The sequence below is a fragment of the Aquila chrysaetos genome, chromosome 19, assembly GCF_900496995.4.
Source record: "Aquila chrysaetos chrysaetos chromosome 19, bAquChr1.4, whole genome shotgun sequence".
NCBI classification, from domain to species: domain Eukaryota; kingdom Metazoa; phylum Chordata; class Aves; order Accipitriformes; family Accipitridae; genus Aquila; species Aquila chrysaetos.
The window spans coordinates 169099-191034 of record NC_044022.1 but is presented as its reverse complement, the minus strand read 5'-3'; the positions used below and the strand labels follow the sequence as shown (position 1 = coordinate 191034).

Below are 21936 nucleotides of genomic sequence, written 5' to 3'. Positions count from 1 at the left end.
CTGCAAATTCTTATTCAGCTATTTAATCTGAGAATTTTTTCTTTATTTATGTTTATATAAAGCCAAAGAATGCAACAAATCCAGAAAGAATTTTGTTTTTCACAGAAACTGGATGCTTATGTCCTCTTAAGTTTATAATGGATCTTGGAAGTGTTGTAAGGTAAATTATATTTGTTAGTGCATATCCACTGCTGGGAAATGGAAGCATTAGTATTTCAGTACCTAGAGAAAATCATAGAGTTAGATTCAAAACGCAGAGGACAAGGTTCTGCCTGAACTGAGCCTAGGAATGATGATACTGAATCCAACATGTAATTGCCAGTTGCAATATTAAATGGCAACGAAAAGTGAAGAAAAAAATTAACATTTGATTGAATCAAGGAGTATTTATTACTGTATAATCATAGCACACCTTGACAAACGTGCTGGGTCATTGTTGGGCATTTTTTAACAAGTGACTACCTTTGCAAGAGTAATTCTCATTTTCTCTCAGCGTTCTTGATTTAGTTAACATGACAGCATGATGTTCCACAGAAGTTTGGATCAGCAGTGTCCCATGTCAGTTCTTATCCAGACAGGACCTGTTCTGTCCCAAAGACACCCTGCAAAATGCTTGGCTATGAAAGCTATGTAACCTTCAGGACAGATTGCCCCATTTGTCACACTAGCATAATATAAGAATAAGTCCTTTCAAGTCAATAGAGTTAAACTATATAAAATCTGAATCAAGCTGTTGAGACTGCAGCTAAAATACCTGTTCCCTTCCACCGTCTTGTGATGGTGGGTGTGGGTAGCCCCCAAAGTATCATCAACTCCAATACACTTGGCATTTGGTATCTGGGGACCAAGCTGCAGAGATCTGAGTTACCTGAACAGGATCCAACTTTGTCGTGGTTTAACCCCAGCCAGCAACTAAGCACCAGGCAGCCGCTCACTCACCCCCCCACACACCCAGTGGGATGGGGGAGAAAATCGGGAAAAGAAGCAAAACCCACGGGTTGAGATAAGAACAGTTTAATAGAACAGAAAAGAAGAAACGAATAATGATAATGATAACACTAAGAAAATGACAACAGCAATAATGAAAGGATTGGAATGTACAAATGATGCGCAGTGCCCAGCTAGTCCCCTGAGGGGCGTTTCCCCGCCCCCACTTCCCAGTTCCTATACTAGATGGGACGTCACATGGTATGGAATACCCTGTTGGCCAGTTTGGGTCAGGTGCCCTGGCTGTGTCCTGTGCCAACTTCTTGTGCCCCTCCAGCTTTCTCGCTGGCTGGGCATGAGAAGCTGAAAAATCCTTGACATTAGTCTAAACACTACTGAGCAACAACTGAAAACATCAGTGTTATCAACATTCTTCACATACTGAACTCAAAACATGGCACCCGTACCAGCTACTAGGAAGACAGTTAACTCTATCCCAGCTGAAACTAGGACAAACTTGAAAGCAGCCTGGCTGCAAGCACACAATGCTGCCTCTGAACTAAAAAAAATCTATCCAAAAGGCTTCCTGGCCTGGCTGTGGTGCTCTGTCAACACAGATAGACCTGACCTAGTAATTCCGCACAATCATCCTCCGAGCCATAAAGACTCAGAAATGTTGAGGTCTCCTAGCGTAGGAATATCTGTGCTATGATTCAAGGTACAGTGTGAATATACCCACAGAGGGACTTGTGCTGATATCGCTTGCTCTGGATTTATATTGTTATGACTTCACTCATTTAGTAAGATTTCATCAATTTTTCACCAAATTAATTAAAGTTGCTTGCAAGCAAAATCTTTTTTTTAATTATTATTTCTTTTTATAAAACCACATCAAAAACCATGTGTTCTAGAAGCCAAATATTTAGCCCAGTAAACAACTTCATCACCGCTTTGAACAGCATCTGATTACAACTCTGTAACATGTTTAGGGTGATGGGGATTATCAGGCTAATGTTTTTCTAACAATACATAAAATAATAGTGCAAACTGGTGATAACAAAGAAAAATACAAAGCAAGCACTGAAAAGCTGGACAAGCATGAGTAAGATTCATGAGTCAGATATCAAAGTCCTCTCCAAGGGAAAAAAATCCCAATGTTTTCAGTAAGGTCTGCCAGATTTGTCCCATTCTTAAGAAATGGGATTTCTTACAATTCAGTGAACTATAAATACATCTGTAACAGCATGCCTTTTTTATTATGACTTCAAGGTTTTAGATTTCAGCAAACATTGGAGGCTTATTAACATTTTCCCTTCTACTTAACAAGTGGACTTGTTTATACTAACCTGAATAAGTGCCTCGTTCCCAGTTATGTGCACAAATATGTTAATATTTATCTATCCATGCAATAAACTGAGTATTTTTTATATATATATATTTAATCTATTTCCAGATTATGTATTCAATCCTCTTTTCCCTAGAGATGCTTTTTCTGCTAGCAGTAATACGATTTGTTAAACCATTTATACAATAATTACTGTGTTTAAATTTGTTATCAAGCTGTCAAAAATCTTTCCATGCATATTTATTTGGAACAATTTTTTGCTTATGTCTATGACTCTGATATTTGACACTTGTATCAGAAAAAAAAAATAAAACTACTTCGGTTTTGGATATTGATCTGAAATTTGTGTATGAATATCACTGTGGAGAGGGGTCAGTAATGCAGTGTTAAGACAAATTAATTTGTCAAATCGATGGAAGAACATAAACTTACTACTGTGTTTGCAATAAAAGTCACTGCTTTGTTCCTGAACTGATTGTTTTCTGGTTGTGAAGTGTTCGGCACAGGGGTTGTTTTTCAATCATTGTGGTTGCACTCAGGGCTCACAGAGGGATTTTTGTTTCAATTCCAGAAGATCAGAAATCTCTAGATATCTGCAAGTCCTTTGTAGGTTGGATTGCCATGTTCCTGTGTGCTGGCAGGGTTTACTGTGTTAGACTTACTGACAAGTGAAGGCGAGTCTACAGGAAGCAGTTCTCTTGTTCCTGCAGCGCTGACGTTGCTGTCAGTTGTTTCTTGTGCCAGCTCATTAGATTTTTTTTTCCCAGTGGCAAGTTTATCAGGTTAGAAATATATGAGATGGAGACACTTCAGTGAAACTTTTGTGTGTGTGTGTGTGTGTGTATATATATATATATATATATTTACATATACACACATACTATGATGCAGAAAGAAAAAGCAACTCTGAACCTTTCCCCTCTCACCCCATCCCTTGTAAACTGGCCAGCACTGGCCTCTGATTTCTGTGTGAACTTAAGCAAGCACCCACCTCCTTCACTGTCAGAAAGGCTATACTTCATGGCTAGTTACACGAGTGACACACTATTACCAACTGCTATAACAAGAATAAACTAGCAGGCAGTGACTCCTGCTTTGCTATGTTTGTTCCCTTCTACTACCTAAACTTGCTCATGTGGATAATACTCATAGCAGTTACTTACACTGAGCTGAGCCGCCTGATGTCGTATCTGTGAGCTCTATGTTGTGATTTCTGCCAGGGCAAATCAGACTGGAAGTGTTTCTATCCTGCTCCAATATAAATAGCTATATATAATGTAAATGAATAAAGAATCTGGTCACAGGACTATAGCACTATCAATAAATCAAAGGGCATTTATTTCCCACGCTGAGATCATCCACAGTGATCAAGTCATGTCCACATTCATTTTGGCACTTAGTGGAATTCTGATACTACTAAGGTGTCCAAGCATGTTCCAGCAGGTCCAGGATGACTTTGTCTTCACAGCCCAAGCATGGTTACATTTCAGCATTTATAGGAGTCAGGGGTTTTTAATGCATCCTCACTGGCTTTTGAAAGAATGATTCAGCTCCTACCCTGAAAGAATTCAGTTCCCACCACTGAATGCTTTAGCTTTGAAAGCTGTTCAGTAAATTATTCTCAAGTGATTGGCTGTTTGAATTTTCATTTTCTTGTTTCTTATCTCAAGAGATAATCCATTCAGAATTTACCTTGCACTACTGTTGCTTTGGTAAGTAACCACTGACTTCCATTAAAAATGAAGGGAACAGCTGGAAGATTCTTAAATGATGCATCTTGTTTCATTTCATGGCCAATGCTCAAGCATGCAATGGATTCCTGCTATCTCCTGTTACATGCATTTTCATGATACAAGTTTTCCTGAGTGTAAGTTTACGTGTAAAGCACGCATCTGTAGCTGCACAAGTTAAAGTGCTCCAGTTAAATTAGTGCAACTGGAAGATCAGGTATAACAATAGCATCTTTTTGACCATTTTTGTAGCAAAAGCTCTAACTCAGTTACCATGGAAGACAAGAGGAGGCATTCTGGATAAGTGCATGATGTACCCATCTCTTTATTAATTTCTGCTTTTCTTCCTTTTGTATTCCCTTCCAAAAAAAACATATAATGGAACTAAATGAGACAGCAAATGACAAAAAGAATGATAAAAGGTAAGAAATGTCTTTTCCATAAGGAGAGATTAAATACATAAGACTCTCTTCCACTCTTCAGCCTCAGAAAGAAATACCCAAGGGAGAGTATTACAGAGGTGCATTAAATCCTGAATGTTACAGAGATGGTAAGTAGAGAACAATGTTTCACTGTTTCTTGTAATATTTTAGAAAGGTTCCACCCAACAAAATTTGCTGGCTACAAGGATGTAACAAGTAGGCAATACCTAATCATCTGACCTAAAATTAAAATTGCGAGACTCATTACTGAAGGATGATATGTATGCCAAACTAAAAAAGAAGTTAAATTCATGGAAGAAAAGTCCATTACAATCAGCTATTTGCTTCAACAGCTAGTTCAGAAAGCCCAGACTAGAAAAAGCTGGGAGGATTCAGGAAAAGGATCAAGCTGTTAATCTTCTCTTTCTTTCTCTTCCCTACAACTCCACTACTGGGCACTGTCAGAGGCAGATCACTCAACCCAGAAGAGCCACTCTCATGCCCTAACAGTTGTACAAAGAGCCACCAGTCCCAGGCTTGGAATTGATAATATAAAGTACAGAAAACATAATGTGGTGACTTTTTTTCTTGGGGTAAGAGGGAATGAAAGTTTCCATTTGCCAGCAGGTCTGTAACAACTAGCTTACCTGCACCTCACATCTGCCTAGACCTCCCGCTGACCACTGCTTGAAATGGTAGCGTGAGTCAATAACCTTTTCCTGGCGCATATCCTGTGAAGGCATATGATCTGAACAGAACAAGGTAAAGGATCTGGAGAGAGGGAAGTGGGGGGGCAGAGGTAAAAGATACTGTTGATGATTTATTTACCTTATAAACATGCTCCATTTATTCTTTGCTGTTTGTAACAAAAGCTTAAAACAATATTTCTTGGGTTTTCAAGTGTCTCTTTCACTGATGTATTTTTTTCTTATGTTTCTAATGGCACCAAAATGATCTTGGTAAGAAAGAAACATAAATACCAAATCCTTTAAAAGTAGTAGCTCCTGGGGATGTGACTGGGCTTCTCTTCCATTTCTTGGCAAGAGACTTGGATTTCAATACAGCAAGCTACACTGTGCCCCACAGGGAGTGGTCCCCAGTATTGTCAAGTCTGTGAAACAGAGGCTGGAGTAGGATCTGGCTAATCATTCAGAACAACAAAAGATTCTGTCTTTGGGGACAAAATAATGTTGATAGGCCAGGAGATTGGCTTCATAGGACGTGTCCTCCTATGCCCACATCTCATAGCAGCATCACACAACAGTGCCACAGACAACCTCATCAACAGTGTGCCTTACACAGTCTCCTGGAGACAGGATTCCTGGCCTCCCATTGTCAGGATCCTGAAACACTCTTTCCCAGTAGGAGAAAGGGAAAGATTTGTATCCACCCTCAAAGAGCATCAGCCGGAGAGAGAGATTTGTAATGGCTCAGCTGCCCATGTAATGTAATTAGCAGCTGCCCATGCATCACACACACAGCAATTTTCATGAGCCCAGGACTTAGCAGAGGTGCCACATGATTCCCTCAATATCCCATGCAACCCTAATGCATCAGAGTGTGCAGTACAGCACAGGCACTCTCAGGGCTCCTCTGCACCCTGGGAGGCTTCTTCCATCTCAGGTTGTAATTTTAACCACTAACACCATGCTGCACAGGGAACGTGCGCATTCATGTCACATCTTCCAAGACTTCAGAGGCAAAAGTCTCAGCAGACCACATTCACTTCACTTAAATTCCATTCAGATCCTAACTCAGGTGAACTTCAGTAACAAGGTCAAAAAAAAAAAACCCATTTATGTACTGTACCGTGATGCGCACAGACACCTAAAAGTTGCTGAACAGTGATGCAACAGAGGAGTGCAATTCTCACTGCTGATTAAGGGTCTACATGCCGCGTTTGGTTATGGGAAAAGCTTGGTTCATCGGCAGTGATTCTCAACATAGCAGGCTGTGCACTGGGACCTAAACCCGCCTGCAGGAAGTACCCACAGTTGTGTGTAGCTGCAACTGTTCCATTGCTAACTTAAATGTTTTTAACCAGACTGGTATCTCAAAAAAGATGAGTTTCAGAGGCAAAAGCCACTTCTTGCTTTTGTGTAGCCAGGCTAAATGTGAGCAATTCAATAACATCTTTAACTTGCTGACAGGTTTTCTTCTGAACTAGTTGTATAGTTAGACAGCTTGTCCAAGAAATTCAGACTCTGTTCTCAGGCATTAGCCTGAAGAGATTTGTGTGCACACTTCTTGCAACAGTTGCTGCACCTATTTATTACTATTTCCTCAGCTGTGGTGATTTTTCCCACCCTGCAACCCTGTGCTCAGAACAGGACCACCAATAACAGCTTCTGTCTGAGCTTTTTTGGCTTGGGGCACTGCATCTTGGATTTTCCTTGCCAATTTGGCTCTCAAAATGAAGGTGCCAGGGAGATATTTCTCACCCAGGAAATTTCACTTTCCTCAGGAACTGTGCATTTGACATCTGTAACATCATTATGAGTGGTAAGCATGATGCCAACAATTCAGAAGAATTCTTGCAGCACTTAGGCATTGGCTGTAGTTCACATCTGGAACTATCAGCTGTGGTAATATGTGTTATCCCAGTCTCCTCATGAAGTGGCTGAGAAGTTTCAGTCTCCAACAAAATGATTGGTTTCAAAGCATGACTGCAACAAGTGCATGTGTGCGCGCACACACACAGGCAGAATATGGGGTTTTTATTATATAGATTTTATTATGTAATATATATTTTAAACTTTACATATGCTTGCACATTGTACATAGTAAAATATAGTATATAATACAATTTTTTATTTGTATGTAAGTCCTCAGATAAGATTACAAGGATGAATTGTTACAAGCTGGGAAGCAGAAATCAAGGTGTATTTGCCTGGAAGGAATCACAGCAGCCAGACCCACAGCCAAAACCTGAGAATGCACATCCCAGCACTTGGAGACAGGAAGACTGATTTGATACACTCTGCTGGAGTCCAAAATAAGCTAAGTGGTGGCATTCAGGACTGTCTCCCGGATGGTGAATTCAGCAGTTGCAGCTCCTGCAATCGCTCCTTCCAGCTTGAGCTTTTCAGTTCTGGTCTGCTGCAGGATGCCAGGAAGCAGCACAACCATTCCTCCAAAATGCTTTGTGTTTGGAGAGCAGCAAGTAAATGCATTGAGGAAAAGAGAAGTTAAATGACAGAAGTTGTCCAAAAGTCCGTGTTTCAGTGCCTCTTCTATTTATTCTATGCCAAGATGCTGGAGTAGCAGGATTGCCCCTTCCCAAGCGCCTGCAGCCTGGGGGCTGGAAAAAGATAGCCATGGCAGCAGCTTCTCCTTGTACCCCTCTCCTGGGCTGCTGGTCTCTCGGCTCCCCTTCGGTGACTGCTGTGAGCTGGTTTTGGTGACTCATTAGCAGAGTGGCCTGGAAATGTCCCCAGACGGGGAAAGCAGCAGGCTCAGTCAGTGAGCATGTGCCTCCACAGGCCAGTGACGGGCGACGCTGCCAGCACCTGGGCCCCGTGAGGCCTCCCTCCCTGGTGCCCAGACATTTTAAGAGAGTGTTTTTCATTTGGTGAAGGTATGAAGTTCAAAGCTCAGCTGCCCAGGGAAGGAGGGAATTTGGCTGCTCAACAGCAAAGAGCCGTCTGCTGTCCGAAGCAGTCCAAGATTTCTTAAAGGGCCAACAAAGGCGCCTTTTTATCTCCACGTGAGTGCCTGCGGGCATGGGCCTGAACTCCTCGGAGGCGCCTGGGCCCCCGGCTGGGGCGGGAGAGGCCGGTTTAGTCCAGGTCAGACCGGCCCTCACCATCCCCCTGGAGCACTCAAACTAACTTTCAGTCTGCTCCTCCTGAAATGAGCTGTGGCGATTAGTTGTGGAATAAAGTGAAAAAAGGAGAGCTCGAAATGCACGGAGCATCCTCCCTGGTGAGTCACCAACACCGGCTGCAAATGGGTCTTTTTTTGTGCCACTGTCACACAGTCTGAGGGGAACCTGTTGCTTAAAATAGACTGGGGGGTTGGTAAAAAGAGATAAATGTGTGCTTTAAAGAAAAGTAGGCCAAGAGAGTGCCTGCAGATTAAAAGGCACCTGTTTGAGGTAACAGTTTCATAAAGCCAGCTTGAATATTCAGAAAGATCTTAATTTAATGACCTGAGAACAAAAAAGCTTGTCACTTTCTCTAATTTATTTCTTTTGGGGTTTTGCTTCATAATTTTCTGGCAAATCTAAATTCATTCTCCTTTTTGCTTGGTGCTCTCTCCCATGTACCTGCACTTTAAAGAGAACTGTCAGGGCCATGTTTATCTTCCTGATGTAGAGCTTGATAAACTGGTCACACTGTGTGAATTTTATGATTAAGAAAAAAAAAACAAAACACCAGCAGAAGAAAAAAAACCAGAAAAAAATACACACCTACACTTTACAATTTTCATAGAGTGTTAAAGTACTGAAAATGAAATGCAGCACAACTGACCAGGTGTTTTTCAGAGTCTAGTAAAATCAGCCCTTATGACATCAGTGAATTACATTGCAAAAATGGGAAAAATAAATAGCCTTCAGTGTTAATACAATCATTAAGAGCAGAGATATATCAAATTGGATATGGTCTGGGCTTAGCTGTCTTCTTCCTTCTGTATCCTTTTACTTTATTACCATCTTGTTTTCCTTTTACTGTAGTTCCTTCCTCCATTTCCTTTACTGTACTTTTTTGCTGCATGAAAATGTTGAAAACATGCCACCTTCTGTTCTTTTCAGCTATTGCACAGTCCCAAGAAAACTAACCTCTGGAAATCTCCATAAAATGAGTGCACATCTGCACGCAGGTACATGCAGGCACATGCACATGCATGTAGACCTACATAAGCACACATCTCTTACATCCCTCTGAACTCTCAAAATCTCTTTATTCACAGGCTTTTCTGTAGTTACACTATTTGCACTCCAGCGTTACAATAAACTTGCCTACTAAAGGGTTTCCAAGGAAACCAGAAGTTAGGCCAATTTCAACCACCATTGCTGGGAAGTAAAGGGGGAGGAGGAAGGTGAAAGTCTCTCTTTAGTGACTGCACTGGATGAGGATCTGCATCTGCTTTTTTTTTTTCCTTCTTATCCTCAGCTACTTCACCTCCACATGTGTACCCACACATATACACTTCCCTTCAGAGCTGCTCTGGAAAATCTCCCTCCTCTCCTTTCACTGATGCAGGCATGCTGAAGAGCTTCTGTCAGGGCATCCCCACTTGCACACTACCATAAAAAAACAGTGGGATGGGGATATTGAAACACAGCTCCTGTCCCAAAGTTTTGCTTTTCTGTTTCATGACTTTTAACCTGAGTTTTTGTATTGCTGACTATTCCTTTTTCCCCCCCAAAACAAGGGGCATTTCTTAGGCCACTACCCCTCCACAAGTTTGTCCCAGTATCTTAGTCTTCTGTTATCCCAAGCGCATTATCAGTATGAACACATTCCTCTGCATAGATTTTCCTACCCATATTTCCTCTATTACCATTTGAGGAGTCTCCATAACTATAGATAAACTTGGACTTTGGCAAGGCCTGGCTGGCTCTCCAAGGTATGAGACATGCTTTATATTTTCTTTTCTCTAACCACTAACAAGTAGCATGCTTCTTTCTAGGAAGCTAGGGCTGTGTTCAGGGGTCTTAGCTTCTTTTCATTGAGGACTTTGCAGTGGAAGACGATATAGGCAGGAGATGATAGTTCTGTGTTAGGTGATAAACATGAAGAGTAGTACCCATGAGTGAGGGCAGGGGGATGCACATAGCAACAGCAATAGTGTTTGTGAGTTGCCTTTGCAGGTGACGGGGGGGGGGGCTGTCAGGGTACATCTCTCAGGGCTGCGGAAAAGGAAGGAATGTATTTTTCTTTATCTGTATTTGCATGAGGAGTGTTTTCCTAAGCTTGTAGCTGCATTCTTCTGTACCTTATACACATTATCTTGCTTTTATATGGTCTTATACTTACTGAAGCCAACAAGCTCTGTGTAGGGGATCCTCCCTGTCTGACTCGTTAGAGAGGGCACTTTCAAGTAGCTAAGTTGCAGATAGGGTTATTTATTCCTTAAGAACACTGTAAATACAATTAAGCCAGCCTTTATTTCTACTATAACCCGCATGGCAGAAGGGCTATCTTCAGACTGTAAAGAGGAATAAGTAATAAAAGTAAAATAAATATCCGTAGAAGGTGTATTTTTTCTCTGTGTTCTTTTAACCTCAGAGATACATGTTATGACAGAGAAGACAAAGACCTTCTCTGCCTATTCCTGTGTGCCAGAAAGATGTTAGCATTCCTAAATAGCTGGCCTTATATCACAATACTTTAAGGTGCTTTAATTCCTATTAGAAGTGAAGCTAGCCCTCTGCCTACTGTGAAATATGGGGAGCTTAATGATGATTAAAATAATCTTTCCCCCTCCCTTCTAGTCACAAGTGGAATTTAGCTGGAACAGCGAATAGGGGCCCCACATTTTCAAGGCATCTGTTTTCGCAGGTAAGCTCTTGACTTGCAGAGAGTGGGAAGAGTGTTTTGCAGTAAATCAGAAAGTCCATAAAGCGTGGAGTGGGGTCAGGCTTCTGACTGCAATATTCACTTCAGAAAGGATGCAAATGAGATAAGCCTTGCTCTTAATAAACTGTGGTGGTCAGCACAAAACATTTCATCTTGCCTTCTAGGGTCTAATGCCAATGAGGCTGATGTAGCTGGGTAGAACAAGGTGTTCGTGACTAGCTCGCAACTGTTCTGCCAACTGAGAACGCACTAACTTTATAAAAACTTACCCTTAAAATATGGCTTGAACAGTACTGCTTTTGCTGGTGCATTTTCTTGCAAAATAATAGACTAGGCAGTAGGTTAAAAAGATGGATAGAAACCTGGACTTGTAACCAGACAAGTTGGGTTTGGAGACAGTTGAGTAAAGGCTGTGATGTCAAGAGGTGAGTGGCTCTCAGTATCCCAAAGTGAATCCCACCAGAGATGTCTCAGAAGATAATGCATGTTTGATTCTGAACTGCAGTGGGTCACCCGGGACATGTTGGGGGGGGGGGGGGGGGGAGCGGGCAGCGGTATTATACTTTTTTTCTCTTCTCTTTTTACATACAAGTGTTTAAGCACTCCTTAGAGCAGACCAGGATAGGTCCCTCCACTAGGATGGCCCAAATCGCTTTTTAAAACCCACTAGCTGTATTGACTGTCAAGGAGCTCAGATATGCAGCTCACATACAAGCAGCCTGCGCTGTAGAGAACCACCTGTGGGCGTGGGACTCTGTAGCTGACTCCCCATTACTCCTAGTACCTGTCTGGGAGGCAGAAGGGGGTCTCAGAAAGCAGGACTGGCAATTTCATAGTTCTTCATGAAAGCTTGCTTCCATGGTGGAGAGCAGAGCTGCCCACTGCATGGCACCAGGACTCTGTACCTATGCCACTGCTGGAGGTGTGCATGTTTCCCTTCAACATCCCTGACTGTCCCATCACTAGGCTAAGTGATGCTTTGCAGACAGACACAGCAAGACCCTGGAAGCAAAAAGATAGGTAGAAATTACAGATGTGAAAGCTGTCACTGAAGATGCAGAATGCTGTCGTGGGTAATGTTTTCAAAGGGGCATATGGTCTTTTATGCAGGTGTGTTACCAAGATGGGAATATTCTGCAGAGTACTTTTTGAGTTCCTTTCCATACAGGCTGCTATTTCTGAATTATCACATAGGGGATAATCACACATGTGGAATACACCTTTTCTAACCATAGGATAGATAGGAAAACTTTTTTTTTTTTTTTTTCCAAACTGTGTTGTTCCAAAGCTTCCTTCATGCTGTTTCAAGCTACAGCAACAGCAGTCTGTAGATGCTGGAGGTTTAGCAGATTCTAGCTGCAAGATTCAGTGTCTTACAGTATATTAACATCCCACATGTGACCCAGGTCAGAGGCACTGATGCTGCCACAGTGAGTCAACACTTTTTGGTATCTCAGTGGAGAATGCATAGCAAACCTATGGCAGATATTCATAGAGTAATGTACAAGTAAATGCTGTTAATACTCTTCTCCACAGAAACTGAAGCTTGGCTTGCTGCCTAAATGTACACCTGCAGTGTACTTACTGAAGCCAACAAGCTTTATTGAAGTCACCAAAGAAAGGGGAGGTGTTTGGAAATTTAGCATTCCATATGTTGTAATTCTTAATGATCTCTGATGAATACTTACTTGTCACTGCTCAGGCAGAAATGTAAAAGCTTGTGGAATGGGAGCCAGCCCCAAATTTACTTAAGAAACTGCTGCTGGTGGCAGCAAGGAATGAGAAAAAGTCTGTAGGGCAGAGCATAGCGGCCCAAGACTGAGAAGCTTGGTAGGGGCCAGCCTTGGCACACCCATATTATGTATAACCTTGAGGAGAAGCCTGCCTCACTATTTGGATGGCAGAGGCCAGTGGGCTCTGCATGCAGGACTAGATGGTGTCCAAGACCAGGAACAGGCAGGGAATTAGATCTCAGACCTGGGCTTCTAGCTGAGGCTGAGTGCCATGGGCACCGGCTCTCTCAAACCTACTATTTATTTCTTCTACCTCACCAAGCCAGAGACAGACACAACAGGCACAGCCAGTGCATGTAGAGGAAGGAAAGCTAAGAGAGATGCCCAGACATGGATGGCACCGGCTGCCAAAACTCTCTGCCCCACCACCCCAAACTGGGGAGAGCAGAGGTACGGCCCCAGCCTTAGCTTTCACAGCAGGGTTGCAGGCTGGGCTGCTGTCAGAAGTGGCAGCAGGATCACTGCTGGGACGACAGGCTGAACGAGGAGTTCAGAGGTGTTTTTAAACCACATCCTGATATGACTGAAAGTTCATCTTCCTCATTCAGAAGTCAAGTCAAGATTGAGCATGAATGGCCTGGAAGTGTGACCTGCATCATAAAAATATATTTGTCATGGTTTAACCCCAGGGAATATCCCTTGGGTCAGTTGGGGTCAGCTGTCCCAGCTGTGTCCCCTCCCCTTGTACTCCCCCAGCCTGCTTGCTGGTGGAGTGGGGTGAGAAGCTGAAAGGCTTTGACTCTGTGTAAGCACTGCTCAGCAGTAACGAAAACATCCCTGAATTACCAACACTGTTTTCAGCATAAATCCAAAACATGGCCTCATACTAGCTACTATGGAGAAAATTAACTCTGTCCCAGCCAAAACCAGCACAAAATAGAAGGACATGTGCTCACATATTAGCAAGGGCAGATCCATGCTCCTTCCAAGAGGTGTTGACTAAATAAATGAAAACATCCTTTGTGTTCACATTTTGTTATAGTTTCACCTTTTTTCTGTAGGTAAGATGTGTAAACCATATAATCTGGGCAGGGTGCGTCTGACCCAAGTACTATCGGCAGGGCTTTGGAGACATCCAGCCAGTCCCTTTCTGAAGGCATCAATATGCCCCTCTGCACCTAAGCCACTGAGAGGGCAGCTGAGTTGTCTTCTTTCATATCATTTTGCTGGAGGCAGTTTTCTGCAAAACTGGGTTAGCGAGAGGGAAGATTCCTGCTACAACCACCGTGTCCAGGCTGGGTACAGTACCTATGCCTGACAGTACAAAGAGGCACAATTTTTGTCCAAATAGCTGCCTAAAAAGCTGATGGCTGCAAAGGATCAGAGCTCCATGGCTAAATTTCTGCGGAAAGAAGCGATCAGCATACATTACCTGAATAACTGTCCAACTGAGCTGCTACAAAAGTCATCCAGATTTTACTTCTCTATAACAGGACAGCAGATGCTCTCTGCCTGCTGCCTGGGGATGTATTGCAGCTCCTGACACTGAAACATGGTGTAACTGAGCAGCTTCTCCTTTACAATAAAACCAAAACTCTCCTGACATTCATATCCTGCCTCCTTTCCCCCTTTCTCTTTGAATTTCATCCTTGAACATTAAAACAAAGGGATCAAAAAAAGTAGGACAGCTTCTGATGCCAGTGGAGCTGACCTAAACTTCCCTGAGTGCGATGGAGGTCGGAGCAAAGCCTCCTTCCAGGCTCAGGAGACAAGATTCTTTCTTCTCATGTTTCTCCAAGTTGCTGGGTGAAGGTAGATTTAATTTGCAGATCAGAACAAGGAAAGCTGCCAGTGGCAGATAGGCACATGGCTAGCTGTGGTTGTACATGGTATGTGATTTTTTTTCTCCTTTTGATTGTGAAACATTTTTTTAGTATAATTGTGCAATCATCTGAAACATTAGAGTATCTCCATTTAACAAGTCAGGAAATGCAAGGAATGAGAGTCAGTAATAGTTATAAAATACTTCTCTAAATTTTGCCTGCGTAAAAGGCTGGATTTCCTTGATTTCATGAGATGCTCCCAAATCCACAGAACTGGATGTGTAACCTTTATTCTTCTTCTTCTTCTCAGCTAGTTAATATTTTAGCTTTTGCCATTAATATGATCAAGGTGCCTTTTGCTTTTTTAACTTATTCATCTTTTGCTCCCATGAAAAGGAGAAGAAAAGAATGCCCTAAAGAGAAAATTATGTTCATTATAGTCCAGAAGAATAGAGAAGTTGGGAAAGATCAAAATGTCTGAAATATGTTCAATTTTTGTAGGTAATGTGTATTTGTTACAGTTGGTAGCCAGGAAAAATTGGGTTGTCTTTGGTTTTTATAATGAAATTGAAAGAAAAAAAAAAAAAAACACTACAAAGGATGGATTTGAGAATAAGATTCTAGACAGAGTGTCAGGATGTTTGGGTACAATGCTTAATCCGCCCAAAATCCAGGCTCCTCAGTGAGAGCAGAAAAACCTATGGATATATTGGTTTTCCTATTTTAAATAGATATTTTTTTTTTCCCCCGGCAGATACACTTAGGAGCACTAAATACAAAACATTTAAAGAAAATATAGACAAAAAGGACAATTTTTCATGGCAAAAGCAACTGGAGCCTAGATTAACTTTTTAGTTCATGACCTAGATTATGGTAAAGAAAAGAATATTATTTTTTTTAAATTTACATTTTCAATTTACATGGATGCTAAAGAGAAGTTATTCTGCTGTTAAGAGGAACTTTTCAAATTAGACCCACACTTCATGGTCTGCTGTTGAAAAAGGATTTCAAAATCTAATTTTCTGAAATGTCAGAAGAGAAATATTGCCTTTTGTGTTTGTCACTATTCCCTGTAACTCAGCAAAGAGGGTATCACCGCAGTGCTTATTTGTAAAATGTGCTTTGTGAAGCTGTCCTTTGTACCCTTCTGCCAGGCAGAGCTGAAAGAGTGCAGGAGGAAAGTGAAAGACTTTGGTCTTGGTAGTACTTAGGGAGATTAAAGGGAAAAAGGCTTTTGGAAGCACTTCAAGCCAAAGAACAAAAACTGCTGGTGCTCAAAACACTGTGAAAGCCTACAAAGTTCAAATGAACCTACTGAAAGGAGAGACAGCATATACTCAAAATAAAGCAAGTCTGTCTCCCTGAGTTCAGGGTTCACTAGTTCCTTCTTACACATACATCAGTCCCAGATTGTACTTTCCACACACACTGTACTGGACTGTGGGTCAACTGAAGGATCAATAGCGTACCTGGTGAAAAGTGGTGGTTGAATAAATAGGAAAGGACTTTGCCTTTAGAAGAAGAACAGGCACAAAAGTTATTTGAGGGTGAGTTTTCTGTTTTTTCTCTTTCATGCATGTGCTGGAGACCTTCACCTGAGAGAATTTTATTTTAATTTATTTTATTTTATTTTATTCTGTTTTATTCTATTTTATTTTATTTTATTTCATTTATTATGTTATTTTTTAATGTGGCTTTGGACTGGAATATTTTGCATTATACTAGAAATCACAATCCCAGCCAATCTGAAGAATCTGTGATACTAGAGACTGGTGCAGTGATCACTTTATACAAACCCAGAGACAGACAAATAAAGTATAAGGAATTTTAAGTCAAGTTATATAAATGGTTATGTATACACTTGCTTTTTTGTGTTTGTGAGAGACAGTGAGAAAAATCCCTATCTAATTACAGTTACTGGTTTATATTTTGCAGAAAAAAATGCCTTTATTATGAGTCAGAACACCTCCTTAAATTCAAGTTTAAAATGGTTATGCAACATATTGCTATGGATAGCTGCTATGTACACACATATATATTCATACTTCACAAGGAAGCAAAAGACTGCATATCCAATTAAAAACAAGTGAAAGCAAAAAAAAATGGCTTTTTCAAGGTCCCCTTTAAAAAGTAATCTGTGCCAATGTCTTACTGTGAGTTCATACACAGCTATTTGTATAGCTGTACAAACAGACCTCAGTCCCCTGACAAACAAGCCAGCCCAGACAATGGAAAGCCCTTCTCCTCCCCTCCGATAAAGACTGGCACAACAGTGAGATTTCGGTGTGATGCCACAGTGCAAAGTTGCCTTTCCTGTGACTTCAAGAGTAGGAAATCCAGGCTGGCTGTGTTCCAGTCTTTTGCAAATTGTTTACTTTTCAGCTGGGAGAACTCCATACATGTTTCTCAAGGAAAGGGCATTGACCTTGCAGATGTTGCTTATTTTTTTTCTTATTTGTCTGGAGCAAAAATAAAGGACCAAATCATACTCGTTTCTTGCTCTGTTTTAGTGACTGAGATTGCTCAGTGATTGCATCAGCCCCAACCTTGGACAGCAGTTGCGTGAGACCTAGCAGTGGAACTGTCTCTGAAAATGGCAGAAGCCTTAGCATGCTCCACAGCTACTGCTGCTCTTCATTAACTTCCCCCATTATCTTCTCTTTGTTCATGCAAGAGTGAGAAGTCCTTATTTTACCAGCTGCAACTTTAACAAGCCTCTTCTGCTCCCCAGGGAAAGCATGACCCATGTTCCCAAGAGAACTTCTTCTTCCACAAAACCTTTGCCTTTGTCCTGAACACAGACCAGCTTCATGGTGGAAATCTCTACTCTTCCTCACCACCTAGCTTGGGTTCAGGAGGCCAGAGGCCCTGAGGAAAGTGATGTAATTTTGGCATGGAAATAAATCAGTTTTGTCAGTGCATAACTGCACAGGGAATGAGAGGGTGGGGAGGGAGGGCAGAGTGAAAATAACTCTGGTCTTAAGAGTTCCCATTTCTGATCTCCTGTAAACATCTCCAAAAGAGCATGGACTTGGACCCTGAGGATCCACATGTACCTTTCCTTACCTTCTCCTGACTGACAGCTGAAGTGAGAGTGGAAGCCAGAAGAGGAAAGGTGAAGGCAACTCACTGTCTCTTGGAAAAGACCTATGCCTAGAGCTGGCAAAACTTAGCTTTTGCTGAGTGAGTTTGAAGCCAGAAACATTCTTGTTGCTACTGCTGCTGGTATTTGCTGTGACCACAAATGGACAGAAAGTACTTGCCATCCATCTGTTTTGTCTCACAGGGAGCTACCACACTTGTGACACAAGTAGTGTAAAGTAGCGAACTGGTTTGTTGACACCTTACACCTTCTTCTCTTCCCCTACCTCCTTGTCTTGAAGCAGCTTTTGCTGGAGCTGCTTATGTCTGAAGAGCAAGGCAAGGGATGTCTCTTAGGCAAGAGGTGGGGTGAGGTGGAGGTCCCTTCACCTTCACAATGCAGCATGACTGTGGGCAGTGAGCCGATGCTGTGAGCATGAATTCACCTTACAAATAATGGAGTGCTGATTTAAGGCATCCATGGCTAATAATTAAAGACACAGATTAAATGTGGTGTGTTAAAGGGCAGTTTATCTCCCAGAATTTGTGGGCAGCCACGTGATCATTTCTGGGATTTGACCTGCCTGTAAATCAGATGGGCATTTTTCCATTCTCATGAGTCAACAAAATTATGTTTGGGAGACAACAATCCAGTAAAGGCTTGCAAAAATGAGACCTGATGAGAGTTTCAGTTTGTTCTTTCATTTGCCTTTTATCAAAACTGGTTCCTGCACAAACAGTTATTCCTCAGATATATATTTTTTTCCCCTGTTTTTGAGTATCCTTCCTTTTACGACATTGTGTGTCTTCCTTGCAGTCTGGAATGCCTTCAGCTGATGAGTCATCTTAGGTGCTTATGCTAAGATGAGACTAATTACCCTCTGGAAAAGCCTTCTGTCTTGACCATAAAGCAAAATTTGGCTGAGTAGCTCAGAGACATCCATTTTGTTTCCACTTAAGTTAAAGCAAGCAGATGAATGCCTTCAAGCAACACAGCTTGGGAGTGCGTTTTACAGACAGATTTCCAGCACAGCTCCTTTGGTGCTATCTACACCAGAAGGAGGTTTCTCTCACTTTTGCTGGACTGCAGAAATGCCTGGAGTTAAGTGATGGCATAGAGAAGGGACCTGTCACTTGCATTTGTCCCCATTTAGAAGTGCTTTACAGGCACTCTTTTGGCCATGGTGTCTTCTTTGATTTTGGGACTGCCTTTGCAGTATTTGTGAAAACTTCTCTCTGCACATGACTTTTAGTTGCTATCATGAAAATATTCAAGCTGGGAAGAGAATGAATGAATAATCAAATGTAAAATTGTGACTTAGTCCAGAATGTCTCTCCTCAGGCTATTAATTTGTGCATCACTAGCATGTCCATCATTAGTGGTTGCACAGTTTTGCAAGTTATTAATAAATAACCAGGATAGGTAATGTTCTTTGCTGCAATGTGCCATCAGCCCATTTCTTACAACCTGCACCTCAGGGGTAGATTGACAGCAGCTCTTTGGTATTTCTGTTTTGCAGATGCTGTAGAGTTTTCCAATGGGAAGGCTGGTATTTTTGATGAGCTTTTGTTCGCTGTTGTCCGATACACAGCAAGCACCATCGTAAGTACATTTTATTATTAATTCTTCACTCCTAACATATCCCTTGAAAGAGAAAGTAGGAAATGCTAATGGTCTTGATAGAGATCAACAAAGCCTGTTTCTTGGACCACTGAAAATTTGTGTAACCTTAAATAGGTAAAAAGCTTAAAGCTGCCCTTTTAAGGCACTTCTAAGGGGAAAGATCTCCATCCAGTAACAAATAATTAAAAATGTCCTACTAAAGCATGATGTTCATGCTGTTATCGCTGCTTGTTCATCTTTAGTTTATGACATTTACCAGACTGGAAAACCTTTGGAAAGAATAAGTCTCCTTTCTGTAATTGATTTATACATTGCAGAAAGCAAAGGTTTCACATTTGAGAGAGTTTCAGGATTTTTCTGTACTTACCCTCTATTTTAGTGGAGATTTACATATGTTGATACTAGTTCTTCTAGTGGGACAAATTCCTGGATTTGGGAAATAGATTTAACTCTTTGAGAAAACCTATGGAGCATGTTAAAGGTCCTTCAAATTGACCTTTATCTGTAGGGCAGAGGTACAGGAGAAAAGACTCTTGCTTTGTTCCCACCAGGATCAAGTGTATTCAGGTACTTGCCATAACCAGAGGAGACCTTTGATGAGATATTTGGACAGTCAGGTCAAAGCCTCCTCCCCTTCCATGTCAGCCTACCTTTCAGGTTATCTCCAGCCCCAAATACTTATTTCTCTTCTTATGAGGTTTTAGCCAGGTGCAGACTCCTGCCTGCAGTCTGGTGTTGACCCCCAGTGTCCACATCAGCATGAAAACTACAGCCCCATAGAAACTTGATATTGGGGTACCTATGGCGCATCTTGAGGCACACTTCATCTTCACAGGTTTTGTCACACAAAAGCACAGGCTTTGTCATCTGTGATGAAATCTTAGTGGAAACAGGGAATGAGATAGTTTTCTTCTGAGGTAATCGGATGTGGGAAACACAAGGTGCTGGATGTATTTGGTATATGAAACTGAACGTTATGTCAGTAAAATATCATCATGATGCTTAGAGACCAGATCTGGCTTGTGTCTGGCTAGCTGAGATTATGGGCAGTGTAGGCTAGTGACCATGTCTGTCATGTATTGCATAGGTAAACTTTTAAACAGGTAACTATACTGACCCTAGATTTCTGTAGGCTGTGGCAGAAAGCAAGCATTACGCTCTCTTTTCCATATGTGAAGACAGGTCTTATGTAACCTTTTGCTAGAGCCAACAGACTCTGAGTGGGTGATGCAGTGACACTTTTAGAGTAAAACCCCTCCAGTGCCATTGAGAAAATACAATGAACACAGCTGAAAATGAAAACTTCCTTCTCAACATTCAAATGTTTGAATGTACATAGATGCCAAACCTGCCTGACTAATGAATTAGAGAAGACAGTTAGACAAATGAAAATAATAAAGATCAGGATCAAGCATTGCATAAAGGTAGATGTAACTGAAAGACAAGTTTCATCATTCATTGTAAACTAGAAACATTAGAAAGTATTTTCACACATGTATAGGTAAAAACTATAAAACTTTTAAATGTTTATTGAAGGCTGTTCTGTTTTTCTTTGCCAAGATTCCTATGTGTGCGTGAAGACTCAGACCACCTAAGATGCATTTCACTAATCATATGGAAGGAGAGAGATGATTTTTATTCTGTTTTCACAGTACACCATTATTATTATCAGAAAAAAAGTAAATTTGAGTTTCATTTGAAAAAAACATACCGGTTTCATTCCCTTATTTCTATACCCCACCTTAAATTTATAAATTTAAGAAAGAAGAAACATTTTTTAAAAAAAAAGTAAAAAAAGAGAAAGTTTAGCCAACCCATTCTGATAATGGTAAAATCATTTACCTTTCATTTTAGAAGTCTTCTGCAGAATAATAATTTTCCAAAGCAGCTTTCTTGAGCTCAGAACTGTTCTTTGTGTGTGTGGCATGATAACATTAAGACATAGCTCTTCACTCAGTTCTCTGATTTTTGTGTGTAAAAGATACTTGAAAAAAAGAGGGCAAGAATGATGATCTACATTTTAAAGGTCATGAAATTAATTACCAAGAAGCACCTGAGCAGACTTAAGAATAAAGGAAAGTAATAAAGAGAAAAAGACTAAATCACAACCAGTTTAGCCTCCAACGCAGCCCTTCCCAGGGCTGTGGTCTCACCTTCCATGGTCTCTCATTACAAGCATTTCACAAACAGTGACATCTGAATGAAGATCAGCTACTTGAAACCTCATACATATGGTTGTATAGGAAATTGATACCTCCTGACATATTAAAGCATAAGCTGGCATAATGTAGGTGCTAGTACATGAAGATACATGACTTTGTAGTATCAAATAGGTATTTATGAATATCCATTCATTGTCTCTTAGTGCATGGCCTGGTTTTGTTTCCAGAATGTTGAGTTTATAGAACTTTCTCTGAGTTAAACAAGGCTATCAATGTCATTGGCAGTCCCTGGGATATACTGCAGGTTTTTTTCTCTCCTATCTATAGGGTCTGATCTTTTGTAGGACCTAGATATGATGGGTCAGAATTTGGGGATCAGTCAGAGAAAAACTGTCTTCTTTTAACCTCTACTCTGATTAACAAGAGGGATGGACTAGGTGATCTCCACAAGTCCCAAGCTCAACTATTCTGTGAGAGTCTGTTTTTTTCTTTAAAATTTGTATTGGTTGGACATTCTTGTATTATGCAAAAATCAGCCTAAATAGCGGACAATCTGTTTCTATGT

General features: G+C 41.2%; 1 protein-coding gene across 6 annotated transcripts in view; it reads left to right on the top strand.

Moving 5' to 3' along the window:
- The first annotated feature begins 8330 nt into the window (after nucleotides 1-8330).
- LOC115353412 (complement C4-like) overlaps nucleotides 8331-21936 on the top strand; it is a 65940-nt gene continuing 52334 nt past the window's right edge. For 5 of the 6 annotated variants that reach the window (XM_041118597.1, XM_041118596.1, XM_041118598.1 and 2 more), the window contains exon 1: nucleotides 19040-19188. In XM_041118597.1, the coding sequence (XP_040974531.1) occupies nucleotides 19124-19188 (65 nt within the window). In that variant the 5' untranslated portion in view covers nucleotides 19040-19123. Of the gene's footprint in view, nucleotides 8349-19039; nucleotides 19189-21936 lie in introns of those variants that run through there. The other variant, XM_041118595.1, reaches the window with a different exon arrangement.